This window comes from Conger conger, chromosome 2, assembly GCF_963514075.1.
Source record: "Conger conger chromosome 2, fConCon1.1, whole genome shotgun sequence".
Taxonomy (NCBI): Eukaryota; Metazoa; Chordata; class Actinopteri; order Anguilliformes; family Congridae; genus Conger; species Conger conger.
Window position 1 is genome coordinate 2,204,060 of NC_083761.1, and position 21,884 is coordinate 2,225,943.

At 48.4% G+C, this 21,884-nt stretch overlaps 1 protein-coding gene across 4 annotated transcripts; it reads left to right on the plus strand.

Annotated features, from left to right (window-relative positions):
- The first annotated feature begins 309 nt into the window (after positions 1-309).
- Positions 310-21,470, plus strand: b3gnt2a (UDP-GlcNAc:betaGal beta-1,3-N-acetylglucosaminyltransferase 2a). 4 transcript variants are annotated; one of them, XM_061226804.1, is made up of 3 exons: positions 310-868; positions 956-1,124; positions 19,802-21,470. In XM_061226804.1, exon 3 carries the CDS (start codon positions 19,824-19,826, stop codon positions 21,015-21,017), a length of 1,194 nt encoding a protein of 397 aa, XP_061082788.1. In that variant the 5' UTR covers positions 310-868; positions 956-1,124; positions 19,802-19,823; the 3' UTR covers positions 21,018-21,470. The 4 variants fall into 4 exon arrangements, 3 of the variants coding, with proteins under 3 accessions (XP_061082788.1, XP_061082779.1, XP_061082796.1); XR_009705909.1 differs by lacking the exon at positions 19,802-21,470 and adding an exon at positions 9,614-9,693 and having other exon boundaries at positions 310-1,124; XM_061226795.1 differs by having other exon boundaries at positions 310-1,124.
- Positions 21,471-21,884: the final 414 nt, after the last annotated feature.

Below are 21,884 nucleotides of genomic sequence, written 5' to 3' on the forward strand. Positions count from 1 at the left end.
TTTCCAGCAAATATATTTTTCAACACACAGCAGAAAACGAGACCAGCGCTTTGAAGGCATCTTAAGACAAAAAGTATCACGCTGATGCAGATGCTTATCTTTTCATTCTGATTGGAAGGTGAACTTGTAATGAAGGTTTTAGTTTTAGTATTTTTTTTTTTTCCTTTTATTTTTTTAAGTCTTTACTCATCATCACGAGTTTTAAAGGTCATTTGCGTGATCAGGGGGAGGGGGCGTGGAAAATGCGTTCTGCCGTTTCAGACCAAAAATAAATAAAAAAGTCACGGACGACACAATAACACAAGCAAACTGTTGTGTTTGCTTTCAAACCAACGTAACTTGAATTCCTCTTCAAACGGCACCTCCAATGGGTGTTTGACATTACTGACCGCACTTGAGTTCCGGAACTGACTAGATGCCCCAATTGTACTTCAAATGAACAACTCAACAGATGCGCGTGCGCTTTTGGGAGCCGAGACGTGCGAGAAAAACCTAAAAGAAACCTTAAAAATCAATCGTTTGCTAGTTGGCGCTGTGCCGTCAATGTCACATCTGTGGTTTCTTCATTGGATATGGTCACTTCAGAACAGGCGACGGCGACACTCCTCTGTCGTCTCTTCTCATTATTCCAACAAGCCGCACGCTGCCTTTTGTTAAATACAAGTCACATGATCCAGGGGGTAGTTCTGATTCTTTATCATGATCGCGACCGGCGACTGAGTATGAACTGGCGTTTAGTTACGAACTCACTTCGGCTTGGCGTGGAGTAGTCATTTCCAAGCCTCAGTAAAAACCCATTGTTGTCGTTTCGGGAAGAAGAACGGAATGAAACAACGTAGACTACGAGGAATCGGCTCTATGAACCTTGGTAATGCGTGTGTTTTGCATGTCTGCAGGGTCTGTTGAGAAAATGCGTCCACTAGCCGACAATGGTTTATCTTTTGGGACACCGCAGGCGCCACGCAGATAAGTTCCCTTCGCTACAAACGCAGAACCTGGGTCAATACGAAGGCGAAGAAAGACAAAAAGGATAACTTCCCCTTTCCATTCACCTATTGCTGCAAAATAATTATGAGAGACGGACCGAAGGAAGGATTGAACCCGCTTTCCGATTCAAGTTGAAGGTAAAGTGAAGTCTTGTGTTTTTCCACGAACTAAATGCCATTTCGTTATAAATGATCGACATGGTGCTGTCGTGTGGTTTTTAGTAAGGTCATACGCTTCCTAAGCCGTTTTAGCTTATCTCTAATGTAGAGTATTGTATAGCCAATTGATTCCAATAGCCACCTTTTTGTGATATTCTCCGTTGATAACTAGGGATATGAAACTAAAGTTCAGTGCGACGAGGTTGTAGTAGCCTACAATTAAAGGTTGTTCAGGCAAATGCATTTTGGAATTTCTCTTAATGTATTTACTTATACGGACATGTAAAGTAATGTTGACAATGTTCTTGACCAGAGACTTTATGTTTCAATTATTTTGTTAACGTGTTTTCGACGCTTTTACGAGTGAACCTGCATCTCTCTGGGAAGACAGCGACGTTAAAACTGCACCTGTAGACAAGCGGTGCCGCTATGCAATACGATCGTCCGCCTAAAACAACGTTAAAGTCGAGAACGGACAGATCGGAGTTAAATAAACACGTCTTAACCCGTAAACAAATAACACGTGCAAACACGTAGATGTGGCTAGGCGGCCCCAGTGAAGCCAAGACCATTGCAAGAGGCTTTGGTATATTATTTCAAGCTGCAGTCAATGATAGTGACTAGCCTACACAAAGAAAACTAGCGTTTCATTGTTCAGTCATTGACTATGCTGGCGTCCAGGTCGCCTAACACAAAAATGGGTTTTACTATTCTAGATACAACAACGTACATTTACAACAAAAAAAATCTTTAAATTGACCATGGTCATGAGACATGTTGCAGTGTTCTTGTCGGTGCATGTGATTGCCGGTCGGTATCGGTGTTATGTAGGCTGCTACATGGCTACAAGGTTTTAACACGATCCATAAGTTTTCTGAAGCCTATAATTTTATTTTCTCCATTTCCATATTTGTCCCAACTCCCTGTTATTATGGCCACTTAAATACATATGAGTAAATTATGCATAGCCTAAATATTGGAAATGTCTGTTGGAACTTCCCATTACTTCATCGGGCAAACATGACATTTCAGGCTTTGGAAGAGCAAGAACTTGCAGGGCACACATTGGTTTGATTTATAATCAGTCTATAACTTGAGATTCTGCTGCCGATGTAAAATCTTTACCCAGTGTAGGCTATCGCACTTGAAACAACATGGTTTCAGGAAGTAGATCAAAGTTTAGCAATTGGCGATATAGCCTACGTTAGATTGCAAAATTCTCCCCCCTCGGGGGGATGCCACAAAAACTTTTGAAAATGTATTTACTTGGGATTTGTTTTTTTTTTTTCCAAGTATTCAAAATCCTCCGAAAGGAGGACTTCCATCACAAAACGTCAAAACAGTGTGAAGACCATCGAGCCAATCACGTAGCACTAACTGTTCAGTTAATTACCCAGGAGAAAAGAAAACCAGGGATGGATCTGATCCGGATTCCAGGGCCAGATGCGATTATCCCTGATCTAGTTAAGACAGTGACCGTTTCATTGTTTCTTTGGTCTTGCTTGGCCATTTCGTTGAGTGTGGCGCACTGCGACAAATAGCCATCACGCCCCAACTTAATAGAATATGGTGGAATGGTTTCATAGAACCCAAATGCCATTTTGCCTGTGAATATAAGTTGTCTGATTTGTGGCCGGTGTGCTCGTGTATGGACTTTGTAACGTGTGTTCAAATGACTCATTGATCAACATGTCGGTCCTCCGAGGGAGGTGTTGGGAATCGTTTTGCCCCCAAGGTGCATAGAGTGCATGTGGAATTTATATTTCATATTTTTGAGAGTTCATAAAAAAATGTCCTACTATAGGAAATTTATTTATCGTAGAGAAAATCATTAGTGCATTCAGTCAACTGATCTGTGAGTGCCTTTGTTACTACTGAGCGTCATTAGCCTAACTCCAATATACATGTAAATGGAACCGTTAATTCAATCTCGTTGGAACCGTTAATTCAATCTCGTTTCTTTTCTGTTTGTCCAGCTCCTGTGACAGACAAGTCTGTTTGTGTTTTTTAGAGGGACACAACTGGCCTTCTGTCCAGTGTTAACCAAGGGTGACAGAGAGAGAGCCATTGGCAAGGCACTGGAGGCTGGCATACCCTGTGAGCTCTCCATATGCACCATACTTTCAGGGTCTCTGGTCTCCTTTTAGCATCATATCACCTCTGTTCCAGCTTACTAACCACATGAAGCCTTGCCAGCAGAAGTAAGGGGTAGCCGGTAGCCTAGTGGCTAAGGTGCCTGTAGCCCAGTGGTTAAGGTACATGACTGGGACCTGGACGGTTGGTGGCTCAGGCCTCAGTGTAGCCACGATAATATCCGCACAGCCGTTGGGCCCTTGAACAAGGCTTAGTCTAATCAACTGAAAGACGCATTGGATAAAAGCGTCAGCTAAATGGCAAATTGCATTGCAAAGTCAAACATCTTTATTTAGGTCGTTAAATAAATAAAACGATCCCGTGAGGTAAAGTGATTATCTAGACCGAGCGTATATTTTACTGGTCAGAGGATTCAGCTGAAGTTCCCCCCTGCCGCTGTGCCGTTTCCCTGGAGTGTCCTGCGTCTATCTCCCATTGGTCTGTGTGCACAATGACTCACTCCAGGAATCTGTGTCCACTCATGACAAGAGGGGTGGGGTTTTATGTATATGGATATCGAATGATAAAACTGGATTTTGTTTTGGTGGTGAACGAATACTTTCCTAACTGAGTGTTTCGTGACTTTGCCGTTCAGAACGTGTGCAGTTGAAAAGTCCTCCTTGGCATTTAATGCCCTGCCATGGCTCTAGAGTCCCGCAGTTGGAGAATGTCCAGAACAGGACGGTCTGTTTGAAGACAAATACGAAACGATAAATGTCAGGGAGCGTCTAAAAATTCCTGCCAAAAATGTGTGTGGTGCATCATGGGAATAAGCATTCATGTGTGAATTGGTGTGGGCGTGAAGTTACACTTTGCATTTGGCTGCCATTCTGTGCTTCACCAACAGTCATTTCACTGTTGTCTCTTATCAGGATTATTTGCTCTAGTCTTGATATTTGTAGGACTGACAGTTGGGCTCACAAGTTGGTATGAAATTATTTGACCTCTGTGTAAATATTGCCTCGATTTACAGAACTGCTGTGACAATATTTGCAGCCATAATGTTGCCATTGGACTTAATGGATAGGATGTATATCAATATAAGTGAGTCATTATTAGTTGATGGGTAATATTATATAAACGTGTACAGCAAGTTGAACTTGCTGATTTTAGCTGGGGATGCCCGGAGTTTGTTCAGTGGCAGTTGGAGTTGCAGTTGCAGTTTAGGCTATATTTGCTGTCCCATATTGGGGGGGAGGTTAGTTTTTCTCTTTTAGCCACAGGGTAATTTGTTCCCCGTTAGGCCAATAAAACATGACCCAGAAGGCAGATAGTATTTCAGTTTGTCTGTCTCTTCTGCCACAGTTCTGTGCATTCAGATTGTGGTAATGGAAAGTAGAGGACCACCATCGGATTATTCATGGCCTGGACAACGTTGCCAAGTCAGCGGTGGAGCGTTTTAGATTGTTGCTGGCAAAGAGCTGCTCGGGTGACCACACAAGTTTTAATTCAGTTCATTTCAATTCTGTTTTATTTGTTTAGGGATTTTTATTTTTACAGAGACACGTGTAGCCACAGTAAGATCGGTGCTGCTGTTGGGCCCTTGAGCAAGGCCCTTAACCCCACATTAAGCGGGGGATAACTGAGCAGTCTAACCAACTCTTAAGTCGCTTTGGATAAAAGCGCCAGTTAAATAACAAATGATTGCATTATTTATAAGTCACGTCCAGGCCACAAACCGGAGAATGGAGGAGGCAGGGAGCCGACAGTGGTTTAATGTGGCGTCTGAGTGATGAACTTTGTTACCGTTTGCGGGTGAAAAGCACTTGGAGGCACACGTGTTTGTCCTTTGCACACTGTTTGAAAGTCTCAGCGCTGTAGGGCATGTCAGGCACTGTCCCACACCAGCTCGTTAAACAGGACGTGTGCACAACATGGAATTAGCCCTTTGAAGAGTAGATGGGCTTTTTGGGGGATTAATGTAGTTTAGTGTTCTAGACCTTTAGTTGCTTAGAACTCCGTTGCCTTCAATGACCGGCCGTGATTGTGAATCGGCACTAGAATGTTGAGCTCGGAACATTCTAATCCCGTATTTGTGACCAGCTGACTAAATTTACACAAACAACACAGGGATCGCTGTGCTCTAAGGCTCAGTGTAACAGCTTTGACATTTTGGGTTTTCTTGAAGGACACTTGGTTGAATTGATTTAGCTGCGTACAAACGCTTGCCGAAATATTAAATTGAAGGGTTTTTTAACCGTATCCATTTTCAGCCCTCCAGACTGCTCTATCAGCTAGTACTTGTTGCCATGCGGATTAAGTTGTGATTTATAAAGAGAACTGCTATTGCAAAGTTTGCAGTGCGCAGTGCTCAGGGCGGCCTGTAGAGTCGTGGTTAAGGTACCCGACTTGGTGGTTTGATCCCGGTGGAGCCACACTAAGATCAGTGCAGCCGTTGGGCCCTTGAGCAAGGCCCTTAACCCTGCATTGCTCCAGGGGAGGATTGTCTCCTGCTTAGTCAAATCAACTGTACGTCGCTCTGGATGAGATGTAATGTAATGAATCTGTAGCAGGTTTGCAGGAGGGAAGAGTGCTTTAAAACCACTGTTCTAAACTTGGGTCCTGGTGACTCAAGTTTTATTTTGATAAATTAAAACACGCGGAGATACATATGGCAATTAATCTTATCAGGATATCACAATAAAGTCACATGTCTAATTTTCCATTGCGGCCCTGAAGACCTGACTTGAAGGCAGGCAGGAAATGGGTGTAGCACGTTAGCTACTGATTACACATAAAATCAGCACACACTCAACTCTTATCCAACATTTGTTTTTCAATGAAGCCACGCTTGAAGTGTCCCTGAGCAAGACGACTTACTCCTGACGAGCTGGTCGGTGCCTTGCATGGCAGCCAATCACCGTTGGTGTGCGAATGTATGAATGGGTGAACGAGAAGCGGCAATTGTACAGTGCTTTGGATAAAGGCGCTTTATAAATGCCAACCATTTACCATTGTGAGATGTAGGGGGCGTCCTTAAACGCAGTTATGCGCATATCAGGACAGTACAGTCTGAGTGTGTTCTCCGACACCTCCGTTCTGTTGTCACTTAGGCCCAGTAGACAGACATGGTGTTGGATTACAGATCGTCTCGGCTCCTGAGTCTTGACGGTAAATAGCGGCACTAACATTGTCTCGGGGTTTGTGCGTCCGTTTAAATTTATGGCACACACGGATGATCTGGCGAGGCTCTTAAGCTATGTTTGCCAATGCCATAACACGCATAACAAAGATGAATGGAGAAATGTGCACTTGAGGTCCCCTTTTATTTACAGGAAGGGAGAGTTGATAAGTACTTCTGCCTTTGTGTTCTCAGCACTTAACTGCACTTCCTTCTAGGGTCTTTCAGCGCGCTTGCCCCTGGTTATGATTTGCACTTTATTGTACGTCGCTCTGGATAACAGCGTCTGCCAAATGCCTATAATGTACTGTAATGATGTAAAAATAAATCGGCTCACACCGTGGCCTTTTGAATGCAGTGACCTTTTTCTTCATTATCAGCATGCCATGGAAAATATTGTAGCCTCGTGAGCAACAGTTTCATCTCCGGAAGAGAGAAGAGTGTGCTTAATTCTCTGGATCATTTTCAGTTTCTTTTTCTTGACAGTAGGCTATAAACTCTGTGTTGGCCTGGACCGTGCATCGCAACAAGAATAACAAAACGATAACACGGTTTTAGCAGACCAGGAATACCTCCGTACTCACTTGAGAGGCGTGTTAGCCTGCTTGTATTTTTCTTTTTTGGATGATTTGAGTGAATCAGTCCCTATTAATTCTTAGGATTGAATAACATTTAATCTCGCGAAACATTAAATAAGAGCGCGCGCATCCTGTTTACTTGTTTAAATATGTATTATTCGTTAAACTGTAATTTGCTACGAGTTGATGGTTAACATAATATCTCGCTGTATTTAGCACCTTTCCAGCCTTTGTGTAAAACTGCCGTTTTGTTTGGAATTCAATCGTCTTATCTGTGTGTGTCACGACATTGATGCAGGTAAATTATTGCCTGTGTGTTTGCATATCCAATGTATTCGCCAGGAGAGTTCCCTGTAAAGGAAGGAAGGCGGTGGATTGGCCAAAGTGTGACGCAATTCATTAAATACCCGTGAATGGTAAAATTATTTTGATTATTGTTGTTTGTGGTTGAAATAACAATGCCCGGTATCATTCATTACGCCACAGAACCCACAGGCACGTGTGCTACAGAAATATTAGCTGCTAAAATGGACATATGAGTCGACCACACTTCGGCTATGCAGACGCGTAGTGGCAGACAGCAGGCGCTGCAGTGGCCCGAGTGGTAATGCGATAATGAGTTAACCACAGACTACCAACAGTGTGTCAGGCATGTAGACTCAAGATTGTGTTATCTCAGTTCATGGTAACCGATGGCACCCAGCGCAGCCGGCTCCGTGCATGACAGAGTGGGCCTGGCTGGTCTAACACTGGTCAACCAGCTACCCGCTGTTTCAAACCGTAGCTTCACCCGTTTTGTTTTTCTTTTCCAGCAGGGTCTGTCCGCTTGTATTCGGACCCGTAGGTGTCTGTACTGTTCGGATTTCTTTCTCGCCTCAAGACTTTAACCTTGCGAGCACTGTTTCGCGTCGTGTCGGGCTGAGTTAATTCCAGACGAGATTAAGAATTCAACGCCGGGGGAACTTTGGCTGATGGCCGAGTGGCGAGGTGACGAACCGTAGCAGCGATAGCTTCCTTGCTAACCAGTGCGTAACCGCGACCTTGACTGTGGCTCCAATGGGGTTGCTAAGCAGTAGAATTATGGTCTGCACCGTGGGCTACAGTGACTGGGCTCACCTGCATTAGTTTTGATGGATAGTTTTAATACAGCGAGAATAGCTCTGATCACACCTTACCAGGAATTCCGTTTTTGCCTCATCAGTCACCTCGCGCGGGGTCGCGATGTCGCGGAAGATTGACGTGACATCACAGTACACCTTTTCTGTTTCGGCGCTGCGATTTTATCGCTTCACACTAATATGAGGTATTAAAGTTACCGTGGCAGAAATATCATCGTGGTTACCTCAGACTAATAACGTGCCTGCAAAAAAATTTAATAATTGAGGAAGACATTTCATCACATTGTATTCAGGAATATAAATGATGCTTCCTCTTAAGTGATTTACAGTTGATTAGACCAAGCCGGGGCCAATCCTCCCTGGAGAAATGTAGGGCTAAGGGCAATGTTGTTGAGTTATTTGATTTTTATCCTGAGTGATTGCCGAATTGCAAATCAGTTTCACTGCACTAAGCACCTCAATAATCTCTGCTTAATCGCTTCCCGTTGCCTTGGTACCTGTTCAAACAGCGTTTGTGAAGCGTCTCAAATTCAAACCAAATTGCAGGCTGTCGATAGTGGCCTGCTGCTCTGCATGGAGTTTGTCAGTTGATACTGCGTCCCAGACATTTATGATCGCTGATGATGTGTCATTATTGTGGGCTGAATCAACATCAATAAATTGCTTAATATTGGCTGCCGATTGATTGAGGATTTGCTTTGACAGTTAACGTCTGCATATCATCTCATTTACCATGTGCGCTTGTGTACATATTGCTCATGGGTGTGCATTTATTTCCTGATTTGATTATTTAATAAATAAAAAGAAAATCCTCCTTTCTACCAAATTTGGCAAGTTGATTAATGAACTCTTTAAGGTGTGAGGTCATAATTACTATGTGATTAGAATGTTCTTAACTGCTGGCGTCTGAAAGCAGTGGAGTTCTAGAACGCTGACATGGAATTTTGAAAAAAGGCTAATATTGCACAAAGGGCCAATTTAACCCGTCCAGTACTGGTCCACAGGGAATGGCCATGGAGCTTCAGGTCAAGCAGAGCCTGAGAGAAAGTGTAAAAACTGTGCTGTCTCTTGGACGTTGCTTCCAGACGATAGTGTTGTTGGAGAGCGGCGATCTCATTCCACACAAGTCCCCGGAGAACTTCCTGTAGAATAGCAGCAGATCCCAGTTCGTCTTCACTGATAAAATCGGAAATTGTTTTGTCTCTGTTGGGTCCCAAAGGAAGCTGTCCATGAAGAACTAAATCGTTTCTAAACCATTTTTCACACCCGTGTGTGGATGCAGTGGACAGGGACTGGCTTGTCTTCATGCTTCTAGCCCTTCAAACTGTACTTCCCTCCTGGGTCTTTCAGTCCCTGGTTCTAATTTGCACTTTATTGTTCGTCACTCTGGAGAACAGCCTCTGCCAAGTGCCTGTAACGTAACGCGACGTAACGACAAAAAACCAAAACGATCTGCGAATATCAGAGGGTAATAGTTTTTAGTCACCCATTTTGTTCTCTTTAATTCCCTGATTTAAGAGCCCGTTGATACCTGGGAAGTGGCCTCGGAGAAGGATGAGGTGCTGGTGTGAACGGAGCTGGAGTCAGAGTTGTGCAGGTAACTCTAGCATGGGTCAGTCTGTCCGTCCTCCACAGGTGTGGGTGAACATGAAGGATGGTATTTTTATTTTTGTGTTCCTTGGCAGCAAGCTGACATGGCTCATTGCCTGACTGTGTCTCTCTTGGTCCCACAGTTGCTATAACTGTCAGGAAAATTACACGTTTCCCGCTCCGGACATGACCGGGTGTTACTAGTTGGGATTAAAAAAACGAAATGGTGAATTAGCTGCTGGTCCACAAAATTATAGTGGACTTTGTCAAGAATAATTGATGGTGTTGATGTGTCAATGTCATCATAGCCTCTCTCCTAAAATAGTCTTTACAGTTTGGCAAAAGATGGCCTGTCATAGGGTGTATTCCTGCCTTTCACTCATTGCATGCTGGGATAGGTTCCAGCACCTCCCACGACCCTGACCCGGAATGGGTGACTGGTTGGTTGGTCTTTCCTCCAGCTATCCTGTGTTCCGTTTTACCTCATGAATTGGGTTTTGACATAATGCATGTTGTGGTCTGTGAGATAAGAAAGTGTCTCTATTTTGGATTCCTGCCCAGACTTTTAAAAATAAGATATAGAGATATACTTTATTGAACCCCAAGGGGTAATGTGTCCTCTGCATTTGACTCATCCTGGTTACTTAGGAGCAGTGGACAGCCACAGTGCAGCGCCCAGGGACCAGCTCCAGCTCTGAGGCCAGGGCCTTGGTCAAGGGCAACGGCAGGAGCACACCTAACCTGACACGCACGTCTGAGTGTGGGAGGAAACCGGAGTAACCACAGTAAACCCATGCGAACACGGGGAGAACGTTTTTTTTTTAAATTCACTCCGGTTTTACTTGGTCGAGCGGAAACCGGTCAGTACAGTTGTCGGGCGGTAGAGTTTCAGGTTCTGTTTTCTACCCAGCCACGTATCAGACTGTCAAATCCATCTCAGAAAATCGTGGCTCGGAGTCCGTTTGAATTCATCGGCCTTCAGGCATTTTTATTAGGATGGAAACGGCTCTTCTAAGGAGTGTTAGCACTGTGAAAGCAGCCGTTAAAATGCTGTGTGCAAAACGGAGAGAAAAGGTGGTTTGCTCATTTTAAAGGCATTGAGGGTGAATTGCACGTAGACTGAAGGCAGGCTAACGTTTAGCTCTGCTAACATTAGCCGCTGATGAGCGCGCACCAGTTGAGCCTAAAGCCCAGTTCAGACCAGAAATTGGTGACACAAAAAAAATTGTTTTATGTTGCAGAGAGGAGGCGCTGCAGTGCTCTCTACCCGTCTGATTTGGGCTGTGGTGCTCTCTACCCGTCTGATTTGGGCTGTGGTGCTCTCTACCCGTCTGATTTGGGCTGTGGTGCTCTCTACCCGTCTGATTTGAGCTGTGGTGCTCTCTATCCGTCTGATTTGGGCTGTGGTGCTCTCTATCCGTCTGATTTGAGCTGTGGTGCTCTCTACCCGTCTGATTTGGGCTGTGGTGCTCTCTACCCGTCTGATTTGGGCTGTGGTGCTCTCTATCCGTCTGATTTGGGCTGTGGTGCTCTCTACCCGTCTGATTTGGGCTGTGGCGCAGGACAGTTTCATGCCATCGTTTGCCATTGCAGGCGATTCCACTCGCCTAATCGCAGGTAGTGAGTTTAAGAACACTACAAAGGGTCGTCGGACGCATCCCATCTCCTCGCGAGTCTTTGCTCTGAACTGGGCTACAGCGTCAACAACATCCGCATGTGTGTGAGTTCCTGCGGGATGTTCCAGAGTTCCAGAGGTGTGGTAATGAGGGGGGGGGGGGGGGGGCACAGGTGTAGCTGGGGGCAGGGCTGGCTTTGGGTGGAGGGTTGCTATAGAGGGCACCCACGTTGTGCCTCTTTCTCACCTATGTGTCTGCCAGCTACTGCAACCCTGCCCATGAGGACTGCAGCCAGTGGGTGGCAAAAGTCTGTGTGTGTGTGCGCGTGCGTGCGTGCGTGTGTGCGTGTGTTTGGTTCTGTGTGTGTGCGTGTGTTTGTTTCTGCATATGTGTTAGTGTGTGTGCGTGAGAGAGTGAATGTGAGCCTGCCCTTATTGTGGACTTGATATCAGCTCATTATCAGCTGTGTGCGTGTGCCTGTGTGCCAGGGGAAGATGGACCTCGAGTACAGCCTGCTTGTCAGTTGCAGTTTAAAAACAGTCCCTGTTCTGACTCCATTACACCTTGTGCTAAGTGCAGGGGAAAGTGAGCTGCTCCCTCTCTCCCCCTCTCTTTCCCTCTTTCTGTTTGTTTTGGCTGTCGATAAGGAGTTAGCTAGCAGTGGCTATTCTGCTGCCAGACTAACAGTGACCCCAGAGACCAACGTGTAGATAATTCATTGGTTCTTCATTTTGTGGTCTATATAAATGGGAGTCTTGGGTCAGTAGAAAATACAGAGTTTGCGGCCGAACTAACTTGTAACGGAAGATGAGCTGAATTGCATATCTTGCTTCCGGAACTCTTTTGTGTTGCACAAAATGTTTTACTGCATGATTTGTAGTTTTCTTTTATGCTGTTAACAAAGTGTATGTCTGTGTATGATGCGTGTGTGAGATGCGTGTGTGTGATGCGTGCATGTGCGTGTGTGTGTGTGTGTGTGTGTGTGTGTGTGCGCGCGCGCGCGCGTGTGTGTGTGATGCATGTGTGATGCATGTGCGATGCGTGTGTGTGCGTGTAAACGGAGAACAGATCATGCAGCTGTCTTTGTTCCCGTGATGAAGAAGAGGGTAGCTTATCTGTATCGGGTGTTGGGACATTTGATAAGTAAGTGTCTTTCAATTAGATTGTCTTCTGACAGCCATGTTGTTTGTGCCTGCTGGTCTCCATGGTGATGAGATGGTGGCTGAGTCTGTACCTGGTCCAGGTGGTGGTCCTCTGTTTCTCAGTGACACACGGGAATGTGCTGCAGTGTGCTCTGTTTTTAGGCCCAGATAACATTTCATTTTTCTTGGTGATTTCTGTTTGTGATTCCGAATTAGCGATACCATTGTGTTCCAGTTGTGTTGCAGTTTGGTTGATTCCAGTTGGTTTTGTTCTGACCCTGAACCAGTGAGGTGTCAGGTTGTGTGAGTGCAGAGTGCAGAGTGCAGAGTGCAGAGTGCAGAGTGCAGAGTGCAGAGTGCAGAGTGCAGAGTGCAGAGTGCAGAGTGCAGAGTGCAGAGTGCAGAGTGTAGGAGTGCTATGGCCAGCTGTGTGGGGGGATTGTTTTCTTTGCTCTTATGTAACCCTTGGTATCGCAGAGCTTTGTGTTGATATGATTGGGGGTCATTATGTTTTAAGTGCTTCCCAAATTTGATTTCCCATTTTGTAATTTGACATGTAATGGGCATTGGCCTAATTCTACCTTGCATGCATTGTTTGTTGTGTTTCTATTTTTTTTGGTAGCTCTCAAGAAAAGCAGTGGAAATGGCTTTTTCAGAAATGGCATATAACCCATATGTAAAGAAATTCTAAATGAATGAAGGAAAAAAATGAATTAAGAAACCAACAGACTGCTGGTTTGATCCCGCCCTGGGTGTGTTAATGTGTCCCTTGCATAGCAGCCAATCGCCGTCAGTGTGCGTATGAATGGGTGAATGAGAAGCATCAATTGTACAGCGCTTTGGATAAAGGCGCTATATAAATTCCAACCATTTACCATTTTTACCATTTACAAATGACCCCACAGGGCTGTAAATATCGGCTGTCAGAATTCAGCCGTGGTAAATGCCCAACTCTGGCCTGGTACCTACCACAGCCCGTTCACACCTGGCTGCTCGTGTTACCATGGAAACGGCAAAGCTTGGAAAACACTGGAGACACGAAATGCCCGAAAAACGTCCGTGCTCTGAGGAACCTGCTTTTACCCATTCTCGGGAAATGAGGGGAGTTCCTCAATCGATTGGTGATCGATTGTTTTGCTTTGCTTTGTTTTGTTTTGTTTTTCTTTTATTGGTGAAACCGTGGGAGCTGTCAACCAAACTATAAACATCTCATATGACGGCTTGGGGGGTGGTATTAACCTGGACTTGGACTAGCACTTTACGTCCTGTATAAATCACCAACTTGCCTTACACAGAAGTGATCAAACTACGTTCAGACGCAGATCGGCAGTGGAGGATCTGTTCTTCAAGGATCAAATTTCCCAAATGTACCAGCAGCAAAAAGGTACAAATGAATGATTTCTTGCTGACGAAGGGTGCAATGTTATATTCCAATAGTATACCACCCCAGGGTGCACTTTCCGTGCCTTTATTTCTGAGAGTCCGTTTCTGTCATCAGGTCAGTGGGCGTTTCTGACTCCCGGAGCCCGTTCTCTAAATCATTAACCCGAAAACAATGAGTCTGGCCTCGCTGTTTATTGACTGCCCTGGCATTCGGTGTTCACTGTAAATGGCAGCGGGGCCGATTAGATAACAACCCTGTCAGTGTGTACCCACCCAGGCCCCTGAGCCAAGGGCCCGGAGCCAAGGGCCCGGAGCTCTGTGACATGTAGTTATGGGGATATCCAAGCTTCATCTCAAACTGGTTGCGTAAGGTGTTGCCACTTTGCTACCTTATCGCTGGTTTCACTGGCACCTGAGGACACGGCCAGCGAAACGCTGACCCTGCTGGTCATATCGTTTTCCGTACGACATATTATATTAGCGATATCCAACGCCACTTACAGTTGATTAGACGAAGCAAGGGTCGGTCTCCCCTGGTTTACGTTTATTGTCAATCTCCCAAGGTGGGGTTAAGGCCCAACAGCTGCACTGATCTGATTTTGGCTTCATTTTGGCGCTTGAACCACCAACGTTCCGGGTGCCAGTCCAGCGCCATCAGCACTAGGCTATTGGCTACAAAAAAGAAAAGTAAACCCAGATTTAAGATACAGGAATAAGCCAGTATTGTTTTACTGTACATAAATGGTAAAAATACAGTCAACAGTCGTTCGTCAGACGGGCGTTTGAGTCTTGAGTAGGGCACTGGCACCGGTACTATGGTTTGCCCTTTCAAAAGCTTCTGGAAGCCGGCTGTCTCTGCTTCAGTCGAAATGTTGCAACGACTCATTTCTTCAGCGTTTCCTTTTAGCTCCCAGAATTCCAGAGAGGTCGGCCGAAGGTGGCAACAAGCCTGTCCTCAGGACATTTTACTTGTTTAAACAAGGGGCAGTTCAGCCAAAAATGGGATTAAAAGTACATTTCCACTCACCCAGAGATATCTGGGTATCTATCCATCATCCATCCTAATTTCGCTGAGATGCGAAAAAACGTGTAGATTTGATAACTTTTCTTCTATTGGGAGTGTGGCCAGACTATACCCACCTTTAGTGTTTGTCACGCTTTGTTCAGACAGTGGGAAAGCAGAGAGAGTTGGGAAGAGAGACGGGATCATGATGTGGAAAAAGTGCCGCCCTCAGCCACACTGGGGATTAATATTATGACTTGGAAGTTGGAGCAGCATTAGCTTCCATGACATGACGTGTGTACACAAGTGAAACCGCTCTTTCGGAGGGGGGGGGCGGGGGGGGGGGGCTTGGGGGTTACGAAAGGCGGGGGTCGATTGGACTGACGTCAAATTAGAAGGGGAATTTCAAACGTGGATGTGCACCGCTGGAGGGGAACGGTACACTGGTACACGATGACGTCAAATCTCGTTTTCCAGAAAGTGGATGGAAGTGCGACAATTTTATCACTTCTGTTGCAAAAATACGCCTTAAGACATGTTGATATGGTGATGGAAAAAATGACTAAATTGAGGATTTAGATTTCAGCTCCGCTGATTCAGCGCTGCTCCCGCTTGCTAAGGGCGGTGAGCTGGCGGTGGAACTGCAGCCGGTGGTTTCATCCCTGATCCACCTGCGCTATCGTCACATTTCATGTGGTTATGAATATGCTGTTGTGAAAACATTTGCTCTATTGTGTGCTCATAAAGGTGTTGTGGTGTTCCACCGCAGGCCTGCGGAGGCAGGGACAGAAACTGCTGCCGCTGGGGATGACCGTTATTCTCACAGCCTGTAGCCTCGTGGCAGCATGACTGCTCCTGAAACTCCGGTCCTGGAGGGCCGCAGGACTGGAGTTAAACCTGCAGACACAGCGCCCCCTCCAGGACTGGAGTTAAACCTGCAGACGCTGCGGCCCTCCAGGACTGGAGTTAAACCTGCAGACACTGCGGCCCTCCAGGACTGGAGGTAAACCTGCAGACACTGCGGCCCTCCAGGACTGGAGTTAAACCTGCAGACACTGCGGCCCTCCAGTACTGGAGTTAAACCTGCAGACACAGCGCCCCCTCCAGGACTGGAGTTAAACCTGCAGACGCTGCGGCCCTCCAGGACTGGAGTTAAACCTGCAGACGCTGCGGCCCTCCAGTACTGGAGTTAAACCTGCAGACACTGCGGCCCTCCAGGACTGGAGGTAAACCTGCAGACACTGCGGCCCTCCAGGACTGGAGTTAAACCTGCAGACACTGCGGCCCTCCAGGACTGGAGTTAAACCTGCAGACACTGCGGCCCTCCAGGACTGGAGTTAAACCTGCAGACGCTGCGGCCCTCCAGTACTGGAGTTAAGCCTGCAGACACTGCGGCCCTCCAGGACTGGAGTTAAACCTGCAGACACTGCGGCCCTCCAGGACTGGAGTTAAACCTGCAGACACTGCAGCCCTCCAGGACTGGAGTTAATCCTGCAGACACTGCAGCCCTCCAGGACTGGAGTTAAACCTGCAGACACTGCGGCCCTCGAGGACTGGAGTTAAACCTGCAGACACTGCGGCCCTCCAGGACTGGAGTTAAACCTGCAGACGCTGCGGCCCTCCAGGACTGGAGTTGGACGCCCCTGGTTTAGACTGACAGCCACAGCTCGTCGGCTGAGGGCAGTTGGAGTAGCGTTGTGGAGACCCTACACTCACGCACCTCCTTATTCATGACCTGATCCCTCCAGCAGGAGGTGGTTATGGGGGGCAGGGGTGGACCGGGGGACCGGGGGACCGGGGTGCTCATATTTAAGGGTCTCCTTACAAATGCACCGACCTGCGGTGTTTTCTGACCCTGTTCCCGAAAACCGAAAACCACCCAGCTGACGGAGAGGGTTTGTGTTTGTGTTCTGTTTACAGGCCGCTCCCCCCCCCCCCCCCACCCCCCCACCCCCCCACCCCACTATACGATGGGGTAAAGTCTGGGACACTGCCCAGGAAGAGAGTGAGCTAGCGGCCGTCTTTCAGGAGCTGCAGACTTTACCTGCCACCAGGTAACACACCCACTCCTTTCCTGCTTCATACGTGAGGCTTCTTCCATCTGGAATATTTACTGTTACATAATCCAAGTATAGCATTTTGTACAGAGCATGTTTCCATAACGTCACTCCAGGAATGTTATTTTTGTAACGTTACAGTGGATCTTTCTTGGAACCTATAGATAACGTTACTGAATGTTCCCAGGAAGTTTATCAAGGTCTTGACTGAAGACAAAGATTAGTTGCTTTGTTCAATCGGAGCCAGCGTTCGCCCGTTTCTCACAGCAGATGTGGTTTGCTGTGAACCTCTTCCTATTCAACGGAGTAGCCTGTAGCCTCGTGGATAAAGTATGTGAATGAGGGCCACAATAAGGACAGCACAGCCTTTGGGCCCTTGAGCAGGCCCTTAACCCTGCATTGCTCCAGGGGAGGATTGTCCCCTGCTTAGTCGAATCAACTGTGAGTCACTGGCCAAATGCTCCTGACGAGCTGGTCGGGGCCTTGCATGGCAGCCAATCGCCGTCGGTGTGTGAGTGTGTGTATGAATGGAGAAGCATCAATTGTACAGCACTTTGGATAAAGGCGCTATATAAATGCCTGCCATTTACCATTTACTTTGGATATAAGCATCCGCCAAATGACAAATTATTATTAATGTTGTTGTCATTGTTATTATGTAAACCGAAACCAAGTACCTGTCTTTTGGTGCTCCCAGGCTCATAGCAGGGACGGCTTATTCAAACAGCCAGTCCTCCAGGAAGGGCACGTTGGATACACCTGCAGACAGAGCTGGCACAGGGTGGGGGAGAACGAGAACGAGAACTGGACGAATTGAACGGATTCAGTTGCATGTCAAACGTTGTCATCCTGCTCTGCGTGCCTTGAATGTCTCAGAACTCCACAGTGCCAACATTGTTTTAAAATATTGTGTCAACGTGGTTTTGACACTGTTGACGCTGGCACTGACGTACTTCGGCTGAGGATTTGCGTGAGTGTACACAATCCTCTTTGATTAAACTGTGTGCAACACAGACTCTGGTGTCATTATATTTGGCATGAGACATTGTTGTTGAGTGTAATGAGATGTTTTCGCACTATTGCGGCCCATGGTGTCAGGGTGAGATGCAGTGGATATCTGGAGTACGTTGGTTCTGAACTCAATTTGACTTGGCCGGAGTGCTCTGTAGGTAATGTAGGGAAATGCTGCCGCTGTTTTGGAGGGCCTTTGGGGAGGTTTGTGGGAACTGGGATGTGTTGAAGATGTTTTACTCACTTTGCCAAGGCCCGATGCAGACTTGAGAAAGGAAGAGAAAAAGACCCTGAGTCTTCCTCACGAGACCCCTGCAGTCTTCCTCACGAGACCCCTGGAGTCTTCCTCACGAGATCCCTGGAGTCTTCCTCACGAGACCCCTGGAGTCTTCCTCACGAGATCCCTGGAGTCTTCCTCACGAGACCCCCTGGAGTCTTCCTCACGAGACCCCCTGGAGTCTTCCTCACAAAGCCTTCCCCTGTTTCCCTGCAGGGGGCCCCCTGGGTTGGAGGCTTTTTGTGATTTCACGAGGACCCCCCTCCTGTTCTCGCTCAGAAATGTGAAGTGGAATCAGTGATGGTTATTGTGTGTGTGTGTGTGTGTGTGTGTGTGTGTGAGGTCACGCAGCCTTAATTTCGATGATTGATCAGGAACGGTGTGTGTGTGTCGGGGGGGGGGTAATCGGTGTCCCACGGTGGTCAGTAATCGGTGTCCCACGGTGGTCAGTAATCGGTGTCAGGAGGGGACAGGAATTTGGAGCGCATGCCACTTGTTTCGGCTCTTCCCAAAAGGGAAGTCATAAAAACTGGATCAGCAAACATTCCCAGAATTCCTTCCTGCATAGCAGTGATTAGAGAGGCTGGATCGGGAGTGGCCTGGACTTAACCCTTTCAGTACCAGGCCTGAGATTAAGCGCCTCCACACAAATCTCACGGGGGTTAAAGCTCTTTCTGTTACAAGTGACATAACACAATGGCGAGGGCAGGCCGTTCAGCCCAGCAATGCTCTCCTTTTCCTGCCACTGAAGTGTATACCTAGTGCTTAGTTTACCCATAAGCTCGATGGTGTCTCGCACTGTCCTGTACATATAGTTCTGGAAAAACCAACAGTCGGGGAACAGGAGTGTGTGTCCTTGTACACAATGCAGCACACAGTCAGGCCCGGTGTGTTTGCCCTTCTGTTCCTCTGTGAAGCGTCTTTGTGACAGTCTCTGTAAAATGCATTTTACAAATACAGTTTAATTCAATTGAACATTGTGCGTGTGCGTGTGCGTGTGCGTGTGCGTGTGCGTGTGCGTGTGCGTGTGGATTACAAATCTTCATTGTGTGTTTTCCCTTATTAAAGACAAGCCGAGAGGGACGTTAGAGCAGTACTACCTTCCGCGATACGACGTGTACGCAAATTAAACAAATCTTGGGGTGGGTTTTTGAAAGGCAGGGAGGGTCGATTTGACTGAAGTTAAATGAGGAGTCGGAAGCAGACCTGTAGCCTCTGGCTCTCGGGAGAGGAGTGTGTGAAAGGATATTGATTGGAGGGGAATGGAAAATTGACAGACATTATGTATACTTTGAGACGTGTTCGTGTGGTGATGAAGAACGGACTGAATTGAGGAAAAAGTGAATTTTGGTTTCAGCTCATCTTTAAATGCCTAGTTAAGGGTTCCATAAAGCACCTGATGGCCTACTGTCCTCCTCCCAGCACACCTGATTAGGCTTTGTGGTTCCTCTCCATGTCCTGGAACCTGTCTTAACCTGTTCCCACCTGTACTCACCTGTCTTAACCTGTTCCCACCCGTCCTCACCCGTCCTCACCCGTCCTCACCCGTCCTCACCCGTCCTCACCCGTCCACACCCGTCCACACCTGTCCACACCCGTGCTCACCTGCGCTCCCTCCCCCCTGCAGGTAAAGCGGAGCGGTGCTGCCCATGGCCCGCCTCAAGATGAAGGTGCTGGGGGTGATGATGATGGTGAACTTCTTCATCTTCATCCTGGTGGAGGTGTCGCGGATCAGCGGCCAGGGCAAGGGCACCAACGCCAGGCCGCGCGTTCCCGACAAGCCCTTCTGGAAGAAGTCGGTGGTGAGCGAGGCGTACTGGAACCGCGAGCAGCAGATGCTGGACTACGTCCACAACCCCATCCTGGCCTCGGGGAACGGCTCGGCCCTCCAGGTCCTGGACGGGCTGAACGACACCCTGCACGCCAACGCCTGCGAGCCCAACCTCGGCGTCATGACGCAGGTCAAGGACTACAACTCCCTGCCGGCGCGCTTCAAGGACTTCCTGCTGTACATGCGGTGCCGCTCCTACCCCATGGTGGTGGACCAGCCCGGCGTGTGCCGGGAGCAGCCGTACCTGCTGCTGGCCGTCAAGTCGCTGTCGCCCCACTTCGACCGGCGCCAGGCCATCCGGGAGTCGTGGGGCCGGGCGGGGCGCCTGGCCAACCGCACGGTCGCCACGGTGTTCCTGCTGGGCAACGCCACCGCCGCGGACCACTTCCCCGACCTGTCGGAGATGCTGCGCTTCGAGGCGGCGCGCCACGGCGACGTCCTGCAGTGGGACTACCGCGACACCTTCTTCAACCTGACGGTGAAGGAGGTGCTCTTCCTCGACTGGCTGCGGCGGCGCTGCCCGGGCGCCGCCTTCGTCTTCAAGGGCGACGACGACGTCTTCGTCAACACCCGCCGCATCCTGGAGTTCCTGCGGGGCCTGTCGCCCGCCCGCGCCCGCGACCTGTTCGTGGGCGACGTGATCACCCGGGCCGGCCCGCACCGCAACAAGAAGCTGAAGTACTTCATCCCCGAGAGCCTGTTCGTGGGCCAGTACCCGCCCTACGCCGGCGGCGGCGGCTTCCTGTACTCGGGGGACCTGGCGCTGCGCCTGCAGGCGGCCGCCCACAAGGTGGCGCTGTACCCCATCGACGACGTCTACACGGGCATGTGCCTGAGGACGCTGGGCTTGGTGCCGGAGAAGCACAAGGGCTTCAGGACCTTCGACATCGAGGAGAAGTACCGGGCCAACCCCTGCGCCTACAAGAGCCTGATGCTGGTGCACAGCCGCACGCCGCAGGACATGATCAAGATCTGGGGCTGGCTGGGCGACCCCGCCCTCAGCTGCCAGTGAACGGGCCTCGCTCCTGGGGCCCTGACGCGGCCTCGCTCCTGGGACCCTGACTCGCTCCTGGGGCCCTGACGAGACCTCGCTCCTGGGGCCCTGGCGAGTCCTCGCTCCTGGGGCCCTGACGAGGCCTCGCTCCTGGGGCCCTGACGAGGCCTCGCTCCTGGGGCCCTGACGAGGCCTCGCTCCTGGGGCCCTGACGAGGCCTCGCTCCTGGGGCCCTGACGAGGCCTCGCTCCTGGGGCCCTGACGAGGCCTCGCTCCTGGGGCCCTGACGAGGCCTCGCTCCTGGGGCCCTGACGAGGCCTCGCTCCCACGGCGTTGGGGGGTTGTGCTGCTCTCGTTCCCACCGTCGCGTTAAAAGAACTTCGGTCGTCGCTGTGAACTTTGGCGGATGTTGCCGCCGGGACAACGATCTCGGTGGGCTAAAATGGGCTGAAAGCTAGTAGACCCCCCCCCCCCCCCCCCAAAAAAAAACGATTGACTCCATGACTTGGGAATCTCACCACCATGAAAAGCATCTGGCTGGTGTACACCAGCGCTGGTTTTCTGTTGTCTTTGTCTTGGTGTTTATTTTCAGTTTTTTCACTTTTTAATTTTTTTTTTCATTTTATTGTGAGAAGGACGATTAAGATGATGGCAGCTGAATTATCCTTCATCTTACCGTTATCGTTTCCTCCTGTTGTTGTTGTTATTGTAATTATTGCTGTTGAACACGTAATACTGAGCTCTCCGTCATTTCACCAGAAAGGCCCTGTGAAGGTGGGGGGTCCGATGCGGTTCTTGTGCTGTCGCTGTAATGAGTGTTTGTGCTGAAACCTGGGGGCTTAATCCAGTCACTTCTCACACCCTTTATACTTGACATTTTAAAAA